The sequence below is a fragment of the Indicator indicator genome, chromosome Z (assembly GCF_027791375.1).
Source record: "Indicator indicator isolate 239-I01 chromosome Z, UM_Iind_1.1, whole genome shotgun sequence".
Taxonomy (NCBI): Eukaryota; Metazoa; Chordata; class Aves; order Piciformes; family Indicatoridae; genus Indicator; species Indicator indicator.
In genome coordinates, this window is record NC_072053.1 from 23,113,550 (window position 1) to 23,137,352 (window position 23,803).

General features: G+C 40.9%; 1 protein-coding gene across 1 annotated transcript in view; it reads right to left on the minus strand.

Moving 5' to 3' along the window:
* PLCXD3 (phosphatidylinositol specific phospholipase C X domain containing 3) overlaps nt 1-23,147 on the minus strand; it is a 96,999-nt gene extending 73,852 nt beyond the window's left edge. Inside the window, exon 1 of the mRNA XM_054398083.1 lies at nt 23,045-23,147. Within this exon, the coding sequence (XP_054254058.1) occupies nt 23,045-23,147 (103 nt within the window). The remainder of the gene's footprint in view (nt 1-23,044) is intronic.
* Between the last annotated feature and the right edge of the window lie 656 nt (nt 23,148-23,803).

Consider the following 23,803-nt stretch of genomic DNA (forward strand, 5'->3'; position numbering starts at 1 on the left):
TGATCACCTATGAAAAACGTTCACTGCCTTTATGCGGCTTACAGTTTGGGGGTTTTTATCTTGTAGCTCAGCTGTTCATGCTTCTAGTCCTTACACACATTCCACATTACACCATAGAAGAATAGTGTAGGTTGGAAGAGACCTTCAAGATCACCTTGTTCCAACTCCCCCTTGCATAGGCAGGGGACATGTCCCACTAGATCGGGTTGCTTAAGGCCTCATTCAGCGTAGCCTTGAACACGCCCAGGGAGGGGGCATCCACAACCTCCCTGGGCAACCAGTTCCAGTGTCTCAGCACCCTCATTGTAAACCTATCTACACAGGTTCATGTAGCTTAGTTTTGTTTGCTTTGAAACAGTGAATTTGGCTGGGGTAACAATACTGTCTGCATTTTGCAGTCTATTTGTGAGTCGGATTCATCATTTTATTCTCCTATGACTAGTGGTGAGTAAACTCCCTCGGATTAGCATCATGCACACAATTGCTACTCATAAGAAAAGTTACGTGAGTGTTCACGGAAGTTTACTGGGTCACTGCATTCAAGAACTACTTTCAATTTACTACATCCCAAATGTTTTTAACCCACAGAAGGATCACAGCCACATTGTACTCTATTAATATTCTGACTTTTGTGTTTTGAGAAGTAAGTTTTCAGAAGCTGAGTCTTTAGAGAATGTCTTGAGAACAAAGCTCTACCTAAGAAACTGACACTGGAAGGATTACGCCCTAGGAAGAAAAACTGAATACAAGTCTTAGCAAGAACATGTTTTTCATTGCAACACCCTGGTCTGTCTACCCCAAGATACCCCGAGACAGTCTGTGTTTATGAATTCATTCTAAAATATTTGTTATTGAGATTTACTCTGCTGCAGAGAAAATAAACATCCAGAGGAAAAAACCTCAACAAACACTTTTTTTTTGTCAAAAAAAAGATGAAAATTAAAAATAAAATAACTAATCCCAATCCTAGAAAAGGATGGTTTGATTAAAAAATATTGAAGATGAAAAGTTACATAATGACACACTCCTGTATAATTCAATTAATTAAGACTAATGACTATGGAGGAAGAAATAAAGTGATGTAAAAAATTCTAGTTATAATTGTTGTAGCCATGATTAAACACCCTTGATTAAGTGTGCCACAATTACTGCCCCTTGTTCAATCTGGAGAGCAATACCGTATCAGCCCATACATTCTCTGCATGTTGTCTAAGTATTTTCAGCTATCACTGGCATTTTCTGGCTCCTAAAATCCAAACTTTAGCTCCTAAGAGATAAAAAAAGACTGAGTGCTTTGGGGCAAGTACAAGTAAACTAGTCCTTTAGTCATCCAGGTAAAACTCCTCCTGAATTAGACAGCAAAATTGCCACTGTAGTGAAATATTCCTTCATAACCTTGTCAGGAGTAGCCTCTGCCTCTTGCAGGCTTCTTTTTTTTTTTTTTTTGTAATTAAAAGTGGTAACAGTTTGATTTCTGACAGAGGCTTCAGAATCCTCTGCAAAGCAAAGATACTGCCACACTTTCCAGATCTTTCAGATAATAGAAGGAGGACTACTTTTGCTAGACCTAAACTAACAAGACATGCTGTCCATTTCATGAACTGCTTTCCATTCATTAAATCACTAAGAGTTAATTTTTCACGTGTGGTCATCTATCAGTTGAAACCTAGACATGCTATTGCTCAAGAATGCCTGCAAGGTATTATTTTAGATGAAACCAATCTTACATGTTTGGTTTACAGAACAGAAACACCCAAGGGAATTAACAGACAATATCCACAGATTCACACCTAAATCATACTAGAACTTGATACTGACTGTTCAACAAAAGCAGCCTACAAGAGCTAGCTCTACAAGAGATGAGTATTTAAAACACTGAAGGCAGAAAACTACTTTGTTCTCGAGTATTTTCAGTTCATCCTGGCTTTTTGCCAAGAGTTTCCATCCTACACGTCCTACTTCTGATACAAGCCCACACTCACCAAAAAAATAATACAGAAAGGGAAACTTTCAACAAGAGATTTGTTCATTTTTAAAAACAGCTTTAAAATAGGAGCTTAATATGTGTAGTTTTGGTGAATTACAGCATTTTGTACACGGGCATTCGGCTCACTGAAAATCAATCCTTTACAAGAAGTGTTCTACTTGCAAAATTACCCAGACAGAAGTTAGAAAACCCTCAAAAAATGGTAAAACTCACAGAATAAAAAGGTACTTTGACCTCAGAGGCTTTCTGAATAGAATGAGCAGAACATTTTTCATGGTCTTGAAAAATCATGCACCTCTACATCCAATGATTTAGAAGACACATAAGTATTGCAGTGATACAAAATCAAACTTTATGTGCTTTCTAGTGGCTGGAAACTTTAAGAGTATACAAAGAAAGCAGACCTGCTTGCCTCTGTTCTTGCTCTTTCCTACAACTCTGCATACAGTCACTGCTGGAGTGCAGGGCAATGGGGAGACAACATAGCTATTTATGTATCGTCCCTTAAACACAATATCTTGGTTTGAAATAAATCCTTTAGGTTCAATATATCTTGCCACTACTGAATTAAACATTTTAATTGGCTCATGTCTTAAGTATAGAATCATAGAATGCTTTGGATTGGAGAAGACCTTTAAAGGTCATCTTCTAGTTTGAATAAAACTTGTTATTTTTGAACACAAAAATGTCTATTTCTACATCCTAAACAAAGTATTCCTTTTTCATAAGCTTTTGTCACCTGATGGTGAAGGAAAGCATCTGTTAATTTCCAAGTTCTTTTCCCGATAATATGGAACACACTCAAAAACTGACGATGTCAGTCTGGGTGATTCCAGATCAGGGTCTCCTTACAGACCTCTCCAACAATGGAGAAAAAAAGAAGGTAATGGTTATTTCTGCTTGACTGCTGCATAGCACAGAAGAAATTGATTCAAGCCACATAATAATGTAATTCAATACATTCTACAGTGATCTCCAAAACCTCATGCTGAGATGAAGTGTTTTTTTCTGGAAAGAACTCCAGTCTCACACTACCAGACCTCACTTCTCGATCTATCCATTGTGCCAGGTTCATTGATAAAACCAGCAAATTCCAAGCTCAATATATACAGAGTAAAATGGACATTCATATTTCACTTCTTGACTACCCTCAGAGCATACTGTGATAGTTATGTTCCTACTGGAGAGCCATCTTGTTAAAACATTGCTCATATTATTTAATGAGACTCAAAAACATTTTCATATTCTGCAAAAAGAGCCTGTTCCATCGAAAATATGAATCTCTCAGGGCCTCTAACATCAACTCTCTTCATGGTAGCATATTATCTCCTCGGGATTTCATAATTTCTAGTGTCAGAATAAAATGTGTCATTAAAAACTTCAAAAGGGCAGCTCATGGAATAATTTATGGGACACAATTTCCAACCAACCCCCAGGGATACTGAGACTAAAATACACCGAAGCAGCAAAGATTTCAGCTGCTTCTCCTGATGCCAGCAGCTTCCCACATCTTTCCTTTAGCTCAGGTAAGCAACTCTTCACCATTTGTTTTTCTGTGGCTTTGAAATCCTATTCCAACACATACAGCAGCACCTTCTTCTTAGGCAACTGGAGAACTGTGTTTATGGAGCACGGCACAGCCAAAACCACACTTCCGTACAGAGTAACACTACCACATACCTCAACCTCAAATATTCTCTGAAAGTCAGAACGTCTTTATGAGGGTAAAAAGAAGACTGTATTAAGTATGAAAGGGCTGTTCAACCTGTATGAACAGAGCAACAAATACCGTGGTAGCTGTGCAGGGTTTGGCTTAGTTTTTTGTTCCACTCTGCAGGTTCAGTGACAGCTCAGAAAATTAGCATCGCCCTTGAAAGGACAAGAGGGTAATTTCCTATCATGCAGGCTTCCTGCTAGGCATTTCAGCATTTTAAACACACACATTCAGAAACTGTGTAAGGTAAAACTAATAGGAATTTTTCTAAGTTTCAGAAAGGAGTGACTAGTTATTTTTTCCATGTTACCAAACCTCTGGTTTACCTTCATCAGAAGGTAAACAGGACACAAATACTACTCCAGAACCACACACAGATCAGATTTCCACTATGCTTGGATCTTGTAGAGGTTCCTCCACGTGGTTAAGGCCAAATGCTGTCAGAGCAATAAGAATAATGTGGGCAGTAGCCAAAAATAATGGTTCAGCCTGCCTAGCTCAAGACTGATGGAAAGCAAGCTACAGGCAGCACAGTTGTCAGAGAACTGCCCTGGTACAGTGTAGCTCAGGAACAGCCAACCTTAAAGTATTACTGTATCTTGGAAAGTGATATGGCTTTTAATTAATATATTTCCTTATAACTTCCTTGCCTTAGATTTTCTTTTAAGACAGAACATGTTTTGATTCCAGCAAAGTATTAAGGTATGAATTGTCACCGGACTTACATCCAGGACTAGGAAAGGCCCAGCTACAGCTGTCATTCTCTAGTTGGTAAGATGTTTCTTAAGGTAGAAGTAGGCCTACCAGTCTGCTTGTTCATGTAAAAAAACCTCACTGGTAAAAGAACTCAAAATTTGCTTCTCAATCAGGAGTGATTTCTGTAAAACTACCAGGCTATACTACAATTGGTTAGGCTCTGCCATACACACAACCACACAGAAAGGGGCTCCATGGTCACAGTTCTTAGGTCTTTATCAGAGCTACAAAACTTCACTGCAAAGAAGCACTCCATTTTGACAGAATTGAAGATGCCACTCACAGAAAAAAGCTCAGAGAGTAGAAAGTAGATCAAGTCATGCGAGAAGTCACTCTTCCAGTATCTCCCCAGATGTTTTACATATCATGACAAAATCAAATTTACCAAGGTACTAGCACCATCATTTTTTATGAAGTAACAGTTCACAGGATGTCAGGAGTTGGAAGGGACCCAAATAGATTATCAAGTCCAAACACCCTGCCAGAGCAGGACCATAGAGTCTAGCTCAGGTCACAGAGGAACGCATCCAGATAGGCCTTAAAAGTCTCCAGAAAAGGAGACTCCACAACCTCCCTGGGGAGCCTGTTCCAGTGGTCTGTGGCCCTTACAGTAAAAAAGTTTCCCCTTATGTTGAGGCAGAACCTCCTGTGCTGCAGCTTACATCCACTGCTCCTTGTCCTGTCACAGGGAGCAAGTGACAAGAGCCTGTCCCCTCCCTCCTGACACTCAGCCCTCAGATACAGTTATGAGATCCCCTCTAAGTGTTCTCTTTTCCAAACTAAAAAGCCCCAGTTCCCTCAGCCTCTCCTCATAAGGTAGTGCTCCAGTCCCCTAACCATCCTTGCAGCCCTCCGCTGTACCTTCTCCAGCAGGTCCCTGTCCCTGCTAGAGATTTTTCATCTCTAAAGAACTTTCTACAAGCGTTCCACAGGTTTCTTCATGAGTAAACCATCACTGACATTCTGCCAACCTGCAGCAGAAAGTCCCCTGCATAGCTAATGACTGGTGCTTGGTGGAACCTATTTAAGATTACCCACCTGCAGCATAACCTCCCAAAGAGGCTGAATGGCTAAAGCTGCTAGAGAAGAGGGAGATTTCAAGACAGCTAAAGGAGATGGTGAAGATGTGTCGATCTACAGCTTCAAGAAGACTGCATAACCTTGTTCCTCCAGAAGTCCTCAAGTTTTTACATGAGCTATTGTGATTTTTCATTCCTACAATTGAGACTGGTTGAAAACAAAAACTAAAAAAAAAAAAAAAAAAAGGACAAACAAAAAAACACCAGATTTCAACTTGGATTTCCTGAAAATAAGTGAAGGATTGGAAGAGCAGGTTTCTGAGGTCAGGCAAGGCACCCACCAAGTAACATGATAACTTTGTTTTACAGTGAGGTTCTCTTCTAATCTATGTTTAAAGGAGGTCACAGGAATCATAACTCATTGAATCACAGAATCATAGAATCAGTCAGGGTTTGAAGGGACCACAAGGATCATCTAGTTCCAACCCCCCTGCCATAGGCAAGGACACCTCACACTACATCAGGCTGGCCACAGCCTCATCCAGCCTGGCTGCAAACACCTCCAGGGATGGGGCCTCAACTACCTCCCTGGACAACCCATTCCAGGCTCTCACCACTCTCATGGGGAAGAACTTCTTCCTCACATCCAGTCTGAATCTCCCCACTTCCAGCTTTATTCCATTCCCCCTAGTCCTGTCACTACCTGATAGCCTAAAAAGTCCCTCCCCAGCTTTCTTGTAGGTCCCCTTCAGATACTGGAAGGCCACAATAAGGTCACCTTGGAACCTTCTTTTCTCCAGACTGAACAGCCCCAACTCTTTCAGTCTGTCCTCATAGGAGAAGTGCTCCAGCCCTCTGATCATCCTGCAGTAAACTGATCATCATGCAGTAAATTGATCCAATGCTGATACATTTTCCCATTGTTGTCATCTCTTACTATCTCAGCCCCACTTCCATGGTGCTTCACCATTCCTCACACTGATACACTATCTCAAAGGGCATTGCCACGTCACTTCCAGCTTCCACTTCTGTATTTCCAGTAATGATGACTAACACACCTCATTTGTGGCCACACCACACTGCCAGCTCTATGCTATACCTTGTGCTTCTGACCACGTGGCTGAAGCTTGCAGCGGTGATTTCTCCCCAGCTGCCTCATCTGTCAAAATCCCAGCCACTGCTGTACCTCAGGTCTCTTCCTGAATTACCAATTTTTAAATTCCTCTTTGGAAAACACAACTGCATTTTGAATAATTCTACAGTTCAGCCTCAGTCTGTGAGTCCATTTTTATCTAAACAACGTTCGTTTCACTGTGCTGCAATATGGTCTTCCTCATGTGCTTCTTTCAATTGTTATATATTTACATAATGAGCCTGTTCTCACTGAGATTATTAATGGAAAATATGAAACAGAAGCCAAACACTGCAGCAGTGAAAAAGCACCCTGCCCAGAACCCAGTTTGACCAATTCAGTGCTGTCTCCACCTGAAAGCTATTCACATTGATTGCATGCAAACACTACTACCAAGATTTTATTTTATTGTGTTCTTTTAGCAAATATCATATACAATAGGGCAACAATAAACAAATTTTAACCTGTGGTTTTGCCAAAGTAATTTATCAGATTTCCCCCAAAATAAATTACTTGAAGCTTATTTCTCTGAAGTCAGCATGAATTCACTGTCACAGAGAGCAGCGAGAAGCATCTAACAGCAGGTTCAGGTCTACTGGCAAACATCATTTTAGGGCTTCAGCAGTTCCGTATCCTAATTTAACTAAGCATCATACAGCTGCTCCCTCACTCCTCCCTGCACCTTCCCCCAGTAGTATGGAGAGGTGAACTGGCAGGGAAAAAAGTAAATAAAATTTGTGGGTTGAGTTTAATAATTGAATTGAAATGAAACATAATAATAGTAATGAAAAGGAATATAACAGATAGAGGGAACAAGTGATGCACAATGCAATTGTTCACCACCTGCCCCCAAGCAGATATCATCTCCTGCCAACCATCTTCCTCCAGTTTATATACTAATCATGACATTCTGTAGTATAGAATATCCCTTTAGCTAGTGCACTTCCTCACTGGCAGAGCATGGGAAACTGAACAGCCCATTACTTAGGATAAGAACTACTTAGCAACAACTGCAACATCAGTCTGTTATCAACATTACTCTCGTACTAAATCAAAACCACAGCATCCTACCAGCTACTAAGAAGAAAATTACTTCTATCCCAGGACAACTGTGAGAGCCACTACCGTTAGGAAAAATGCATGATTCAAGGACCAAGTAACTACATTAAGATCTACAAAACTGAGGTTCATTTCCTACTCTTGCCTCAGCCTCCCCCATTTTAGGTAAGCCATTTAGTTTTCTGGTCCCTGTAACATGGAAAGCATCCTGTCATAATACAGAATATGGATCCTTTACAATCACTGTTTAGTACAGAGGCTACACAGGTGGTTAAATGATGTGCACACTTTCCATGCTCTAAGCATTTCTTTCAGACAAGCTTTACGTACCTGTCTTTGGCTGCAAGTCCACTTTACTGAGCCTGAGCTGACATCACTCTCCGGACGCATTAGCAAAAGCCGGAAGTCAGAAGCTGTTCTTGATCAGCCATACCAACACTCACCAGTGTTTTCACATACTGATAGAGATGCATCTGCTGCACAATTCCACTGGGCTAATACTAAAGTCACCCAGCCCAGCCACTTGCACTGTGGTGTCTCAAGGATCTCCAGGTCTACTGCTCTTCTCAGCACCCAGTCTATAAATTCTTACCTTTAATGTGCTACAGAGATCCACACAGTGTTTCTGACAGCTGCTCTTCAATTCTCCTCCTGCACTTGTTGTTTTGCTGTGTTTTAAACTGCCCCACAATTAGTAATGTGCCATGATAATCTAGCCAAGATCACAGACGAAAGCAGGAGGATCAGTCTTTTGCAAGAAGCTGTTCAAAAGTGTTACGAAGAGCCTTGGTGTTACAGGGCTTCAGAAAACAGACTGATACACTATGGACATTTTAAAACTTTTTTTTTTTTTAGAATATTTTCGATTTCCTGGTGCATCTCAGTTCCACAGTAATCCCAAGAACAGATCACTACATTTGAACTGGCAGATGAAAAACAGAAATTACAACCTTTACTTGTTCCAAGTGTTCATATAAGTAAAATCTGGATAACATCTTACAAAGTATGTTAAGACTTTGAAAATAAGCTAGCTTGGTTTTGAAATACTGCTCCATAAATATTAAAAGATACTATCACAAGTAAATGTTAATAAATTTGAAAGCCTCATGTATTTTCTTATTTTTACAATAAAAAAGAGCAAGCCTGTGAAAGGCCAGCTGGTTCCAGTATCATTATAACACAGACCAAAACAGTACTTGGTGGCATTTCAGTGGCACACTCTTTGAAAAAAAAGTATTACACACTTGACTTATATACCTTCCTTAACCTTCCTTAACTGACTACAACAACAAACTAAGGGCACTAAAGCGATCTAGCACAGTGTGTCTGTCATTTGACATTGAAATGCAACAGGCAAAATCCCAAATCCTGCTTTTCTCTAGTTGTTCCCTAATTTGTATTTAGGTCATAATCAAAGACAATGGAATTTTTTTCTTTTACAAGGATGAATTGTAAAGCTTGGGATTTTTTCATTTTTGAGAATTTTTTTTTTCTTTCATGTAGCTATTCAATAATGGTTCACTTAAAGATTGGAAGCAACATAATCTGTGTGTTCAGCTTTCTGACAAATTATTTGCACTGGTTATTTTAGAGGGCCATATTTAAACCCATCACCTAATCAGCATTCCTTTCTTCAGTTGCTCAGAGCCATTTATTCATCAAGAGCTAACCAAGACAGACTCAGTTCCACACTACGTAGTGCACAACATGCACATACATTACTGTTCTGATTTACTGACATTTTATACAGATCTGCATTTACAGAATGATACAGGGGAGTGGAAAACCAGGCCAACTCCAACTAATGTCAAAATTTCTCCTGGCAGTTGGTGAATTCAATTATTCAATAAACTGTCCCAAACAAAATACCACCCAAACTTAACTGTGAACTGGGTTGAAATCATCTTATCATCTAAGACAGAGAGACATGCTTGGAAGCCTAATCGCACTTACCTTTAAACATAGAATCACAAAATCGTAGAATGGTTCAGGCCAGAAGGGACCTCCAAAGGTCACCTAGACTGACCTCCCTGCAGTCAGCAGGGACATCCCCAACTAGACCAGGCTGCCCAGGGCCTCATTGAGTCTTACCTTGAATATCTCTAGGGAAGGGACCTCAACCACCTCCCTGGGCAACCTGTTCCAGTGTTCCACCATCCCCACAGTGAAGAGCTTCTTCCTGATATCCAATCTAAATCTGCCCTTCTCTAGTTTGAAGCCATCGCTCCCCATTCTGCCACTGTAGGCCCTTGTAAACAGTCTCTCCCCATCTTCCTGTAGGCCTCCTTCAGGCACTGGAAGGCTGTATCACATCTCCCTGGAGCCTCCTCTTCTCCAGGCTGAACCCCAGCTCCCTCAGCCTGTCCTCATAGCAGAGGTGCTCCAACCCGTGGTCATTTTAATGGCCCTCCTCTGATTTCCATGTTAGGAGAATACTTTTCCATATTTCTGGCCTGTATCCCTCACTTAAAACAGAGTTGAAATGAATCATAGAACATTAGGAGATGGAAGGGACCTCTAGGGATCATCTAGTCCAACCCCCCTGCCAAAGCAGGATTACCTAGGGCAGGCTGTATGGGAGTGCACCCAGGCACGTTTTGAAAGTCTCCAGAGAGACTCCACAACCTCTCTGACACCTGAAGGACAGCATGATGTAAAAGGGACTGCTTTTAGCTTCTTGGATTCTGTATTTCAGGAACAGCATGCTGTTGCAGACAATGGAAATTTCAAAAGGGAAAAACATTATCTCTCACTTGACTTGGAAAGTTGCTTGCAGGCATTAAATTTGTTTACTGGCACTTCTGAATATCATTCAAAATACAAAAACATCTATTGCTGAAACTTTAAAATCACAACAAAAACCCCATTACCTCCTCTCTCTGAGATAAAATTCAGGCCAATTCGTGGTCTAGAAAGGTTCTTTATGGATTAAGAAATCTTATCTCTCTTGGCACATCAGGGAAAGCAATGCCAAAGAAAGATAAAAATCCATTCTGAAAATTAGGCTGGTGGTTTATTGTTGCCTGAAGTCATACTTGAGAAGCAGGCTGGGCTGGAAAGAGGCCACCACATATGTTAGTTCCTCTAAAGTAGCTGGCATAATTCACAGAATTTAGAAAGATGTGTATTTCCTCCAGAGCAGAGAAATGTTGATTTATATGGATTTCAAACAGCCAGAAGTTACCAAGCATTGAGAGAATGAAGAGGATGTCCTTCAGCCATGCCCCTAGATCTCTACAACACTGGGTGAGATTCACAGGCCCAAGAAGACCACAAACAAGATGAATATCCCAGCTTAGCTGGGAAGGAGGCATTCAGGCTATACCTGTTGCCCCCAGTGCAGACTCTGTTGCTCTATCTGCTGTCAAAAACCTAAGCAGTCCTAGAAGCCACGATCCAAATCTGTTTCAGTTCTCTCTTGGTCATCATATTCTCTTATCGCTGGCCCAGAGACAGAAACCCTCTTGTGACCTCTTCCCATGGCTGAACAAAACACAGAATCTCCAGCAGCCAAGGGGAATAGGGTAAGACCCTACTTTAGCCTCCTTTACAGACCAAGGGATACAGCTCTCCCTTGGAACTCTTTGGAAAAGCAGTCTATCAGGGATTATACAACATAACAATATGGATGCAACCTTTTGGATGAATAAATCCACATGCCATTAGAGTAGAGGGGTATGTGTGGGGATGAATACCATTTTGTTGTCAGCTCACCCTTAACCCTTTTCACTGATACAGGCCAGAGAAGATGCCAGAAAAGATGTTAGAGTTGGGGCATTAAATTAAATGAACCTTTGATGTTCTTCAGCACAGCACTTCTCACTCTGGCTTTATATCTCCACCCTTCCATCTCCCACACATGTAACCCTGTCTCAGTGTAATCTTCATTAAGTTTATTTGTACACATATTGACAGGGCTCCCCTGGTAAACTGAAGTCACTTTCCAATGGCAGAGATTATTTCTGGGTTTGTAAAGGATGCAGCCTCAAAGGAAGCTTTAAGAATTTTGTGGTGACAAAAGTACACTAACAAACAGCTAGGAATTGAAATCACAAGGTGGCCCAGCCAGCCAAACTTTCAGTCACATGTTCTGATCCCTGCAGAGATGGAGGATGCAACAAGGACAAACAAATAACATCATAAAAGCAGACAATTTCTCTGCAGTACCACCACTGCATCATCCCAAACTCTCAGACATGGCAGTACCTGGTTTTATCAGTTCAATAATCACACAGTTTACAGCCAAAAGAGACAGTCCATTAAATCTGATCTCAGAAATCCCCATTTTCTCCATATTCCATACTTTTTCTAAGGGGATTCCTGTCTCTTGTACACTAGAAGCAACAGCATTCATGTACGCATGCACTGTTACGTTCTTTCACAGTGTTTCTTGGCTTGTTTCCCCTGTAAGACAGCTACATCCAAAAATTACTGAAGCTGGCTTGATTTCTCCTTATTTACTGTCAATTTGTGTTTCTCAAAACATTCACTAGGCACATGAACTAAATAACAATGTCTAAAGGCATGAGTCCAGCTTCCTCTTGCAGCAAGACCCAGCATTACCAGATCAAAATATATACGGTCTCCATTCCCATCCCAGGAAGAACTCTTTTGAGGCAACCTCTAATACTGTCAATTTTGCATGATGCTTTGAAGATTAAAGTTCATCAAAACTAAGTATCCCCACACCACTGGAAAAGCCTGCACTCTGAAGATGGTAAGAGAACTAGATCAACTGGGAGGAAAGTTAAAGCATTTAAAAACAAACAAACAACATTAAAAAGAAACACACTGGCCAAACCAGAAAATTCCAGACTTGGAGTCACACTTAAATGGCCTACAGAGCTGTAAATTTAAGCATGCAGTTTTTTGACCAAAAACATGCACTGCTGACTGCTGTGGTGTACTTTGAAGTCCATTACACAAAGGCAGTAAGCAAAACTAATTCCAGTGTGCACCTGCTGCAAAGAGGTACAACCCCCTAAATTATCTTTTATGAGTGTAGTGAGAATATGCAGACAAACACAGACAAAACACAGCATCCACTATTCAATGTCCAAGTCAGATCTTCGCCTTCAGGGGAACTTCCAGTCAACACTCTCCTCCTGCGTGTCATGGTCACCGGCAGAAGTCAGACTTGACTGGGGGAAACAGATGTATAAACATGTCATTTGGCTTTGGTATGAACATCTAGTGTAGCCTGAAGCATGTATTTTTGAAGAATGCAAGTTTTAACAAGAGGATTTAGAAAAACAACAAACAAACACATTTTGAGAACTAAGACAATAGTCTAATTGCCTGGCACTACAGGTAGTTCATATGCTCTTCATTTTTCCTTCCCTTACTGATGTCCTGGTTTAGCCCCCTTTTGTACTTGAAAAACAAGCTTCACAGCTGCCAAAGTATAAATAAATATCAAATGTTTAACAACATTTGTACACATACATACACACACACACACACACACACATATATATAGCTTTATTGAAACACAAATACTTTGTGACTGATAGCACGACAACATGGTAAAGCAAAACGTATACCGTTCTTCTCAGCAGGTTTCCTTGTGTAAAAAACACTGAACCTACAGAATTTATTTAAAGGCCAGGTCAGTCAGTAGTTTGTTTTTTTTTAGTCAAAGGCAAAACTTATAACCAAATACAATTTGTGGATAGGTCTTTGCCTTCATAGAAGCACATCATACATCTACAATCATCTGCAACATCCTGACACACACAGAGAAAACTGAAGTCTGGAACCACAACTAACACAATCTGTTTTTTCTTCCATCCCCTTCTCTTTTTCTAGCTATTCTGAAATATTTTATTTCATAGCTGAAACATTAAGATGAAGTATTTATGCATGAGGTATGCAAGCTAGGCTGATAAGATGAAGCAAAGATTAATCTTTATTTAATATGAACAGAGATCCTTTAAAAGTTGGCCAGTCATCTGAGAATCATTCTAATGATTCATTTTGAATTAGATCATGGTGAAAACTTTGGAACGGTTTAAAAATAGGCAGAAAAAAGACCAACTCTATACTTCCAAACAGAGGAAATTATGTATTTCATTTCACCTCAGGAAAAACAAACTTTAAGTAGTTATTACTTTTTACCACAGTAGGAACATCACACAGCAAAGATGTTCTTTGGATACTTGGACCTGAGCTGACAGAAAACTGAGAACTCTCAGCTTCTAAAAGAGCTGGCAGCAACTCAGCAACTTTCAGCATTTAGTCTCCATTTACCAGGCATTAATCTATGAGGGTAGACAGATTTTCAGCTTTGCCTTAAGTATTTTAGACATAGGAGAATTTAAGGAAGGGTTACTACTAGTAAAATACAATGCAATTTATTTTTTGCTGATGTTTAGCAGTTCCTCCATGTAGCCAATGGTAGAAAAAAAGATAAATTATTTCAGAACTTTAGATTAACCAACCACTTCATAGCACAAATTATTTCTTTGTGACTTATTTATATCCACTAAGGAAATGGAACCCTTATCATAAAAACCTGAAATACAACTTCATGTAGCTAGCTGTGCAAAAATAGGCAGCAGTGGTACAGGTTTCTATCAGAAGCATAAATATATTAAAATGAAATACAGAACGATAAAGTCATTTAGGTTGGAAAAAGACCTTTAAAAGCACTGAGTCCAAGCATTCACCTTACACTGCCATGCCCACCACTAAGACATATCTCTAAGCACCACATCTACGTATCTTTTAAACACCTCCAGGCACGGTGACTCAGACACTTCCCAAGGCAGCATATTCCAATGCCTAACAAACCTTTTGGTGAATTTTTTTTCCAGATATCCAACCCAAACCTCCCCTGGAGCAATTTCAGGCTGTTTCCTCTCATCCTATCACTTGTTACTTGGGAAAAGAGACCAACACCCAACTCACTACAACCTCCTTTCAGGTAGCTGTGAAGAGAGAAGATTCCACTGAGCTTCCTTTTCTTAGGACTAAACAACACCAGTTTCCTCAGCCACTTCTCAGAAGACTTGTGCTCTAAGATCCTTCACCAGCTTTATTGCCCTTCTTCGGACAGGCTTCAGCAGCTCAATGTCCTTCATGTAGCGAGGGGCCCAAAACGGAACAGTATTCAAGGTGCAGTATCACCAGTGCTGAGTACAGGGGGATGACCACTTTCCGAGGCCTGCTGGCCAAACTATTTCTGGTACAAGCCAGGATACTGTTGGCCTTCTTGGCCACGTAGGCACACTGCTGACACATATCGAACTAGCTGTCCACCAGTAATCCCAGATCCTTTTTCACTGGGCAGCCTTCCAGCCACTCTTATAGAATCACAGAATTACAGAACCATTTTTGTTTGGAAAAGACCTTTATCTACTCCAAACATCTAAGTCTACCAAGTCTGGTGCTAAAACACATCCCTTAGCACCACATAAATGCATCTTTTAAGCATCTTCAGGGATGGCAATTCAACTGCCTCTCTGGGAAGCATATTCCAATGTTTGATAACCCCCTCAGTGAAGGGCTTTCTTCTAATATCCAATATAAATCTTTAATCAGATCAACACTCTCACCCATCTGTCATCAGCAGACTTGCTGAGAGTTCACTCACTCCCCTCACCTGGATCTCTGATGAAAATATTAAACAAAACTGGCCCCCATACCAAGCCCTGAGGAACACCACTTGTGGACAGCCACCAACTGGAATCAACTCCACCGACCACCATTCCTTGGGCCCAGTCATCCAGCCAGTTTTTTTACTCAGCAAATTGTCCACCCAGCCAGCCAAGCCATGAGCAGCCAGTTTCTCCAAGAGAATGTCACGGGAAATGGTGTGATAGGTTTGACTCTAGTCCAGGAAGACAAACAGCCTTTCCCTCATCCACTAAGTAGGTCACCTTGTCATATAAGGAGATCAGGTTCATCAAGCAGAATTTGCCTTTCATAAATCTGTGCTGACTGGGCCTGATCACCTGGCTGTCCTGTACATGTGAAGGCACTCAGGATGATCTGCTCCATAACCTTCACTGCTGCCAAGGTCAGACTCACAGGATTGCAGTTCCACAGATCCTCCTTTCTGTAGATGGGCATCTCTGAAAGGAAATCGTTAGCGCTTCCCATTTCTTGAGAAGGGAAAGGAAATGTTCCATTGCATTTGTTTACATTGATCTACCACAGCATTTCCAAATTTCTGTACAGATGCTAAGTGATACCATACAGCTGCTCAGAAAAACAGAAAAGATATGATTAAACCAAGGTATGCTACATAGGTCAAACAGACAAAAAAAAGGCATTCGATTTTGCAGAAGTTTTCAGATTTTAACCATCTTTCTTCCACATTATATTCTTTGTAGTGTCCTATGAGCTTTCCTCTGCATAAGCAGATCTATTCACAAATTAAGCACCAATAACTGTGCCTACTTTGAAGAAAGAATAAAATGGACATGGAGGCTATTCTCCATGGATATGGCTGCTCTTTGAAGAGTAGAACTATTAAGCACAAACCTGTTTACTACATCTCTGTTGAAAGCACAAAACATACTATTACTTAGAAACACATAGTGACTGAGAAAGGCACATAGACTGGATGGAGATGGGGTGATCTATGCTGTGGTTTCACTGGAAAGGAATGTGGAATCATTGGAGACCTCTTCTTATACTGAATGGGCCTGACGGCTCATTCGTCTACTTATCACAAGTAAAATGGCTTATCTGCCTGTGGAACTGATAATGGAACAGTGGCTTGACTTCAGTCCTACCCTCTGCATTCTACATAGTAGTAGAAATGAGGTAACAAGTATTACCATCTTTTCCTATTTACAGTAGGGACAAGAATTTCAATGCTAGAGTCTGCCCTCCTTGCTTCCCTGAAGAAGGGACAGGTTTTGTGTAAGAGTCACAGTATTGGCTAGATCACAGCTACATCTGATTTACTGCCCAGGAGATTTTATGCCTGTATGCATATTTCAGAGCTTTAGAGGTGCTGTACAGTTCAGTATATTTGTCTCCATCAATCTTAAAAAATTAGTGTATATTGCATGTAAATATACCACATTTGTGCACCTGACTGCTTCTTTTGAATGCAGCGGACCTGCTGTAGCAGACAGGGTATTTGTGCATCTGGTGTTGGGCCTACAGTCACCATATTAAATATTAAACTGGCATATCAGCTAAGAGATAAATCCAGCTATTCCCAGGTTCTCTTATCTCTATTGACAGGCTAGAACACAAGTGGATTCACCTCATAACAAATCTATCCTTGACTAAATGCAACAATCTGAAAAGTATTTCTTAAAGATATACAATCATTTTCAAATTAAGTAGCTAAAATGTTAATAAGTATCTCTGTGCAGAGCAGCAACAGCAATTATGTAGCCCTTTTAGGGGGTCTGAATTGCAGTCTCCATACTGTCATCTACTTTGCACCTGCATGTTTAATTACTTGCACAGTTGAGTGTGTCCAAGCATATTCAAAGCAAGTATCATTTTGTATGAAAAGCATAGTACAAGCTGCACTATAATACGAACTGCAGAAAGTTACCAAGCCCAACACAAACACCAAGCACAAAGTTAAAAATCATCAGGAGGTAAAGGGAGTTTGGATATACAGAACAGTTGAGATATTTTCAGCCAAGAGATGAAATGAAACAGAAATTCAGTGAGGTGAAAAGAGAGGAGTAATTCCAGATGGCAATAAAGCTGTTTCCTCTGCCACACCTGCTATGGTAGCACAATGCAAGACAAGTCAGAGAAGAAGCCAGCTCTACCAGAACTAAGCTTCAGGAGACAGCACGGACAATGATTGCTGGATTAAATAAATAGTTCCTTCTGGGAAACCAAGCAAAACCAGTTTCAAATTACTTCTTGTGGCAGAAGTAACTGAAGGGCTTGAGCTGTTTGATTTTTATGGCAGTGTGAGGAACCAAACAGCATCATTTCGTGCATAACAGAATAACATGTCACAGCAGGGGAAATTAATGGTGAATGCCAAGACAGAAATATTTCTGGAAGGGCTGGAAATGACACATTAGCATGTGCAGGACCAGAGAAAGGCCATTTTGTGGATTAAAAATGATGTTAAAAGGCCACCATCAATAAGGAAGAAAAGAATCATCCTATAAAAGTTAGCAAGGTCAGTTACAAAGATCTTTGCTCATTTTCTGAGCAGAAAGTGAAACACAAAGGTACTTATTTCAGGCAGCAGAGCACTGAAATAAGAGTACAAGGTGCACCAGATACTCTTATCTGGTAAGTATCTTCCAGATGCTCTACATATACGCCAAAAACTAGTAAGTAACCTGCATTGTAAGTTTACTTGCATCATTAGCTTATGGTTCTAGGTGGTGCTACTTTTGTACAGAATCAGACAGTGGCAACCGAAGCAGAGGTGCTCTGTTGACTATTAGTGAACAGACAAGGATGAAACAGGTCCAAAAACAAAAACTTCCTTAGAACAATCCCTCTTCACTTGAAGAACATTCAATTCACAGGTTATTCAAGCTCAAGATTAAAGAGCATCCTCATAACACTTAAAAGACTGAAATTGTTGTGTATCTATGTAAATGACAAGGAAGTATTCCTAGCCGTTTTTAAGATGAAATAATATCCCTGTGGGGCTGAGAATGAGAAGTATCTTCCCTGGAAGTAATGACTTGAAGATTCACAAGGTATTAAAACAGAAGATTGTAATTCAAAACATTTGAAACAGAGCTGTTATTTTACCTCTCCATTTAAAACACTCCAACTACAGTAACATGCATGCCTTTCCCATCTCCTAATACATCTTTGACACTAGCACACATCCTCCCTTTTTGTAAACTAATTTTCTATGAGGTCTTGCTCTTTCTTTTCAAAGCATGATGATACTGGGAAACACAAAATTCAAAATACAAAATTCAAGTCTCAGAGCCTCTTTCTAAAGATAGATAGCAAAAAATACTCCACCTGCAAAGAGCTTCTTATTTAAAATGAGCCAACTTTAGCTCTCCTGTGTCTAGTAATTGCTTTCTGACTGATGGACAAAGAACTTTATAGGTCAAAATACAAAAAAATATAATCTAATCTGAGAAACGAAAGAAGCCAGTCAGGTCCTGTGTATTCCTCTTAAGCAGCTAACTACATTAAGCAAACACAGCTGCCAAGTTGGTACACTCTGGAAATAATTTTCTTGGAGAATTGTATTGCACCCAGTGAAACACTCAGTGAAAATAGCGTATCATGAGGCCAACAGTTTCATCTGCTCAAAGAAAACAGAGAATTCTCCTATGAAACAATTGCCCGAAGAGTTACAACTCTCAAAATTAAGCATTTAAGGGTTATTTGGGGTCTTAAATTCATTCAGAATATTTTACCTACACTATATGAAGGACAGACATGTCCCTGGCACAGACGAGGACTACTCATACGGCAAACTTAAGCTAGCAAGAATTCTGTTGGAGCAATTGATTACTTGGGGAGGAAAACACATTTTTCTATTCAAAATTATTCTTACAGACTTCTCATAGGCTTGGAGTATTAGCTCCAAGGAGTAAAGAAACATGTATTACACGCTATTTGTACAAAAACTCATACTGATATAAAACAAAATACGTCTTTACAGACTGCCAACAGGAAGATAATTGACCAGTAAGTGGGTCAATTCGTAAGGAAATGCTGCCTACTGATGTCTATTTAACTGTATTGCACACAGCACATTCCTCAACCCAGATGAAGGTGGTGGCATTAACACGGCAAAACACAGAGGCTCTCTACACCTCGCTTTCTAGCTGCAACTTCAGCCACAAAGATTTCTGTTCTCTAAATCTATATCATCTACAAAAAAATACTTATTCTAGTCAAAGAAGCACAGACATGGAACAAAATTACACTTTATCACTACCAAAAGACATCCACCCTAACAACAACAGCAATAAAAGCAATCCACAATCCTCCACATTTTTCTTAGCCAGATTGTTGTGAGTTTAGCCAGGAAGATTTTTCAATGTAAGAGGCAGTTTACAAACATGAGGAGACTGAAAATGCTAAGAACACTGGGCTATACACTAAGAATGTATAATTTCATTTTTCTAATTGTCATAGCAATAGAAGACTAAATATGAATGAAATTTTATAGAAACTAAGATATTCTTTCATTTCCAAATACTATGCACTGTTATTTGCTGCCGGTATCCTTCAAGTGAGGAAAACCTGCCATTGCAGTGCAACAGAACACAGACACAGCACAACGAAAGAAAAACATCATGGTACAACGCTTCATCCTCCTATTTGGAGAAATACAGATAGAGAAGTTTCTAACTGACAATGCTGGCACAAGTTCGATTAGAGACCTGTCCCTCACCTACTGGATTCCTCGTCTTAGGAAAACAAAAGTACCTGGCTTGAACCACAGAGAATGAAATTAGTACATTCATTTACTGCAATACCAACAAAATCCACCACTGGCTATGGAAGCTTAAGTGGTGATAAATAGTAGAAATTTGTGTCTGCATAAGCTTTGCAACTGACCAATTGAAAAAACTCTAAAATATGCACGATCCACCATTTTTTTTTAAACGTGATATGAACATAACATCCTTTCAACAGTATTAAGTAAGATCATACCACGGCCTTCGTGCTCCCCTTTGCAACACTTAAAATATTGCATGCACGTCTATGCAAAAACAACACAGTGTATTATCTCAGTTTCAAGCACTCCTTTTAAATAATGAGCAGTGTACTGGTGATTTTTAATAAAATGAAAACATTTTACCCAAAACGTAGTGAAACATCCTCTGTATCGGTTAAGTGATAATACATTCATTTGGAAAACTCATGCTAATATCACAGAATGACAGGTCGGAAGGGACCTCAAGGATCATATGGTCCAACTTTTTTAGGTGATAGCATAGTTTAAATAAGATCGCCCAGAACCCTGTCAAGCACCCCTGCCCAATGTAGGGGAATCCACTACTACAAGCCAATTGTTTTCTTCAATATTAGCACAGGACTGTTACTTTGACTCTGGAAACAAATTTTATCCTGCTGAATTAAGGTTAAGATCAGTATTCTTACTCTGCAAGGAAAGTTTACATCCTGTTGGAACAAAAATTAAAAGGTACTGTTACATTCTCTTGGTAAGGAAAAAAAAATGACGAAAGCAATGTAAAGAAAATGACACAAAATAATAGCAGCAACTCTATGAATACATTAGCTATTAAATGTTAGATTCTAAAACAGTTAAAAATTTGTAAGTTAAAACGAAGAGGGTTTGACACAGCATGTTTTGGAATCTAAATATTCCTCTATTTAACTACTTCAATAGCAGTTTTATGTCAGTAGCTACTGTGCACGCACAGCATTGATTTTTTGCTATGGTCATATTGGGATGACACTTCCAAATAAACATTATGAACATCTAAAAGGTTATTTCTTCTTAAAGGATGACAACAGTCCTATGTTTCCCTTTGTATTACTATTGTAATTACCACATTATATGTTTGATATAATAAATCTACTATTAAAGATAATGTTTAAACTACACTGACAGGCACAGCTTGTGTACCAGGCTCCCTAACTGACAAATTTAATGAAAAATATTGCCCCCATCCCTTTCCATAAGGTTCTCATTACCAAAACTCACATTTTAGAAGTTTGTGTTAATTTACAAAGACAAAAGGGCAAACTTCAAAGGTCTTAGCACTGTATTACTCAAGCCATTGAACCTTTGCTGCTAATTTCAAGGGGGGAAAAAAAAAGATTGTGTTCATGGCTATTACATGAACAAAACTCTTCTGCAGTGTAAGGGGTCTGTCTGTGCACTTAGAGGATGCAAAATTTGCCCACTGCTTAATGCTGTATAGAGATTAACCTACATTTACAGTCTACTTGTAGGTTTTTGTGTGTTTTTTTTTTAAAACATGTTAACTGTGAAAACTTGTATTATTACATTATTACATATTATTGCATATTACATGTATTATTGTTAACGCTCTGAAAAATATCCCTTGTGAAAAACTCCTATTTCACAAAGAAGCTCCAAAAAAGTAAGATCTTGGTGAGATTGATGCAGCAGTAACAGCCTCAAGATGCCTCAGTCAAGGAAGCCAGTCAAAGGTGATTGATACCAAAGGCAATGTCTTGCGTCTAGAAGCAAGTGAGTTTAATCATGATCACCTCAAAATCACAAAAGTCTCTAAAATTACATATTTAACTGTAAAGGCCCAACTAATTGCAAACAAACTAATTTCTCATCATAGCCTATACTTCCCAAGAACATTCCACAGCTTGTCAGTTAATAAAAAGTTAGTAACACAAAAAGCCTTTACAGTTCTAGAATAATTTGGCACAACCGTTACAGATGCTAGATTCCTATGCCTCAGAAGGATAGTTTTACACAAGATATATTCAACCAATAGCAAAAAAAACAGCGTAGCAAGTAAAATACTAGACAAAGCTTGTGTAAACTGGAAGAAACTAGGAGACACACGATTTTAAAAAGAGCACACCTCTGTTTAAATTAAACTATAGAAACCATATCCCAGCTGTTGCAATTACGTTGTCTTAAAAGTATCTTTTGACTAGTGGTATAAAAATTGCTCTTACACAAGCAACTGCTACAAAAACTCTCAAGTGAACAATCTCGTAAGGAGCTTAAGAGACATTACAGATTCACCATGTCTCAAATCTCGTTCCTGTTAGACATCTCAACAGCGGATGGGATGCTGGTGAAGACGTCTGGCAACACAAAGTACTCCCTCAAACCTCGAAAGCATCCGAACTGATTGCTGTGCTGTTTTAGCTTCCGACATGTATTTTGCCTACGTCTACAGTTAAAATTAATACCTAAAAAAAATTAGCAGGGAGCGCAGAAGAGTTCACAGAGCACCAGGATGTGCCATTTCTCATCTTACTTAAATTACCATTGAGACCGAATGTTTTCTGAAGGCGACAAGAAATGCAGTCGCACCATGGTGCAGTCTGTCTGGCCCTACGACAGCCCTGCATCGTTCCCTGGCTCCCCCCCAACTCAAGACTCCACCTCGCGACCCAAGTTTACGAGCTAACAGGCAATCCATGGCATCTTGGTCGTACGTGAGGTCCAGTGAAGCACTACAGACACACGCAACTCTTCCACGCACATAACAGATCCAGCCTCCGCAATTCTACCAACCCGTCTCCTTTGAGTTCGTTACAGTTTGGGGCCGCAAGAGCCTCCTGCAGGCACCTCTCCATGCATCTGCCCCGCTCGCTCACATGTGACGCAGCGCCCGGGAGCACGATGGAGGTGTCTGGAGAGCCGGGGCAGCACAGCTCGGGGCTCGCCGCCTCCTCAGCAGCATGAGGAAGCGAACGCTAAAAGCTCCGCTCTCCTCTCCGGCGCACCCCAACACGCTGGAAACGCAGATGGGAGCACCTACCTGGGATGGCCAGGTTGGTGAGCGGGGTGCGATGGATGCTGCTGGGCAAAGCTGCCATCCAGTCGGCGAACCGCACCTCGTTCTTCCCTTGCGACGAAGCCATGCTGTCCCTGCCGCCGCCGTGCCCCAGCCTTCGCTCGCTCGCTCGCTCGCTCCCGCCGCCGCCGCCGCTCGCTCCAGCCGGCCCGCCCCGGCCCAGCACGGCCCAGCCCCGCCCGCCTGTCACCGCCTCCCCAGCCCGTCACCGCCTCCCCACACCCCGCCGAGGCCGGGTGCTATCTTCGACCGGGTGCTACCTTCCGCCGGCTTCACTCGCCCCGCCGAGCTTGGGCGCTGCCATGGGGTGCAGCGCTGGGTCCCATAAAACCCTTCGGGGCGGCCGCCGGCGGGGCTGTCCTCTCCCAGCGGCCTGTGCCGGTGGGGCTAGACGGCATCACCATCGGGGCGACCCAGGGGGTTTGGAGAAGGGAGCTGGGTTACAGCTCAGGCCTCGAGCGGCAAGCGCTCCAGTGGCCCCTGGCACCCAGCATGCGCCTCTCCAGCCGGTAGACTGAACCATATCGCCGATACCCAAATCGAGTGGAGGCAGCAGAGCCCACCCGAGAGCTGGACCACGGTCGGGGAGACCCTGGGACGGCGTTCAGGAACACTGGCTGGATTTTGCTCCCCTGTCTAGCCCTGATACTTTGCCAGACTTTTGTGGTTGAATCCCTTCTCATCTGGGACATTTGCAGCTGTCCGGAGGCTCCGGAGGCTCGC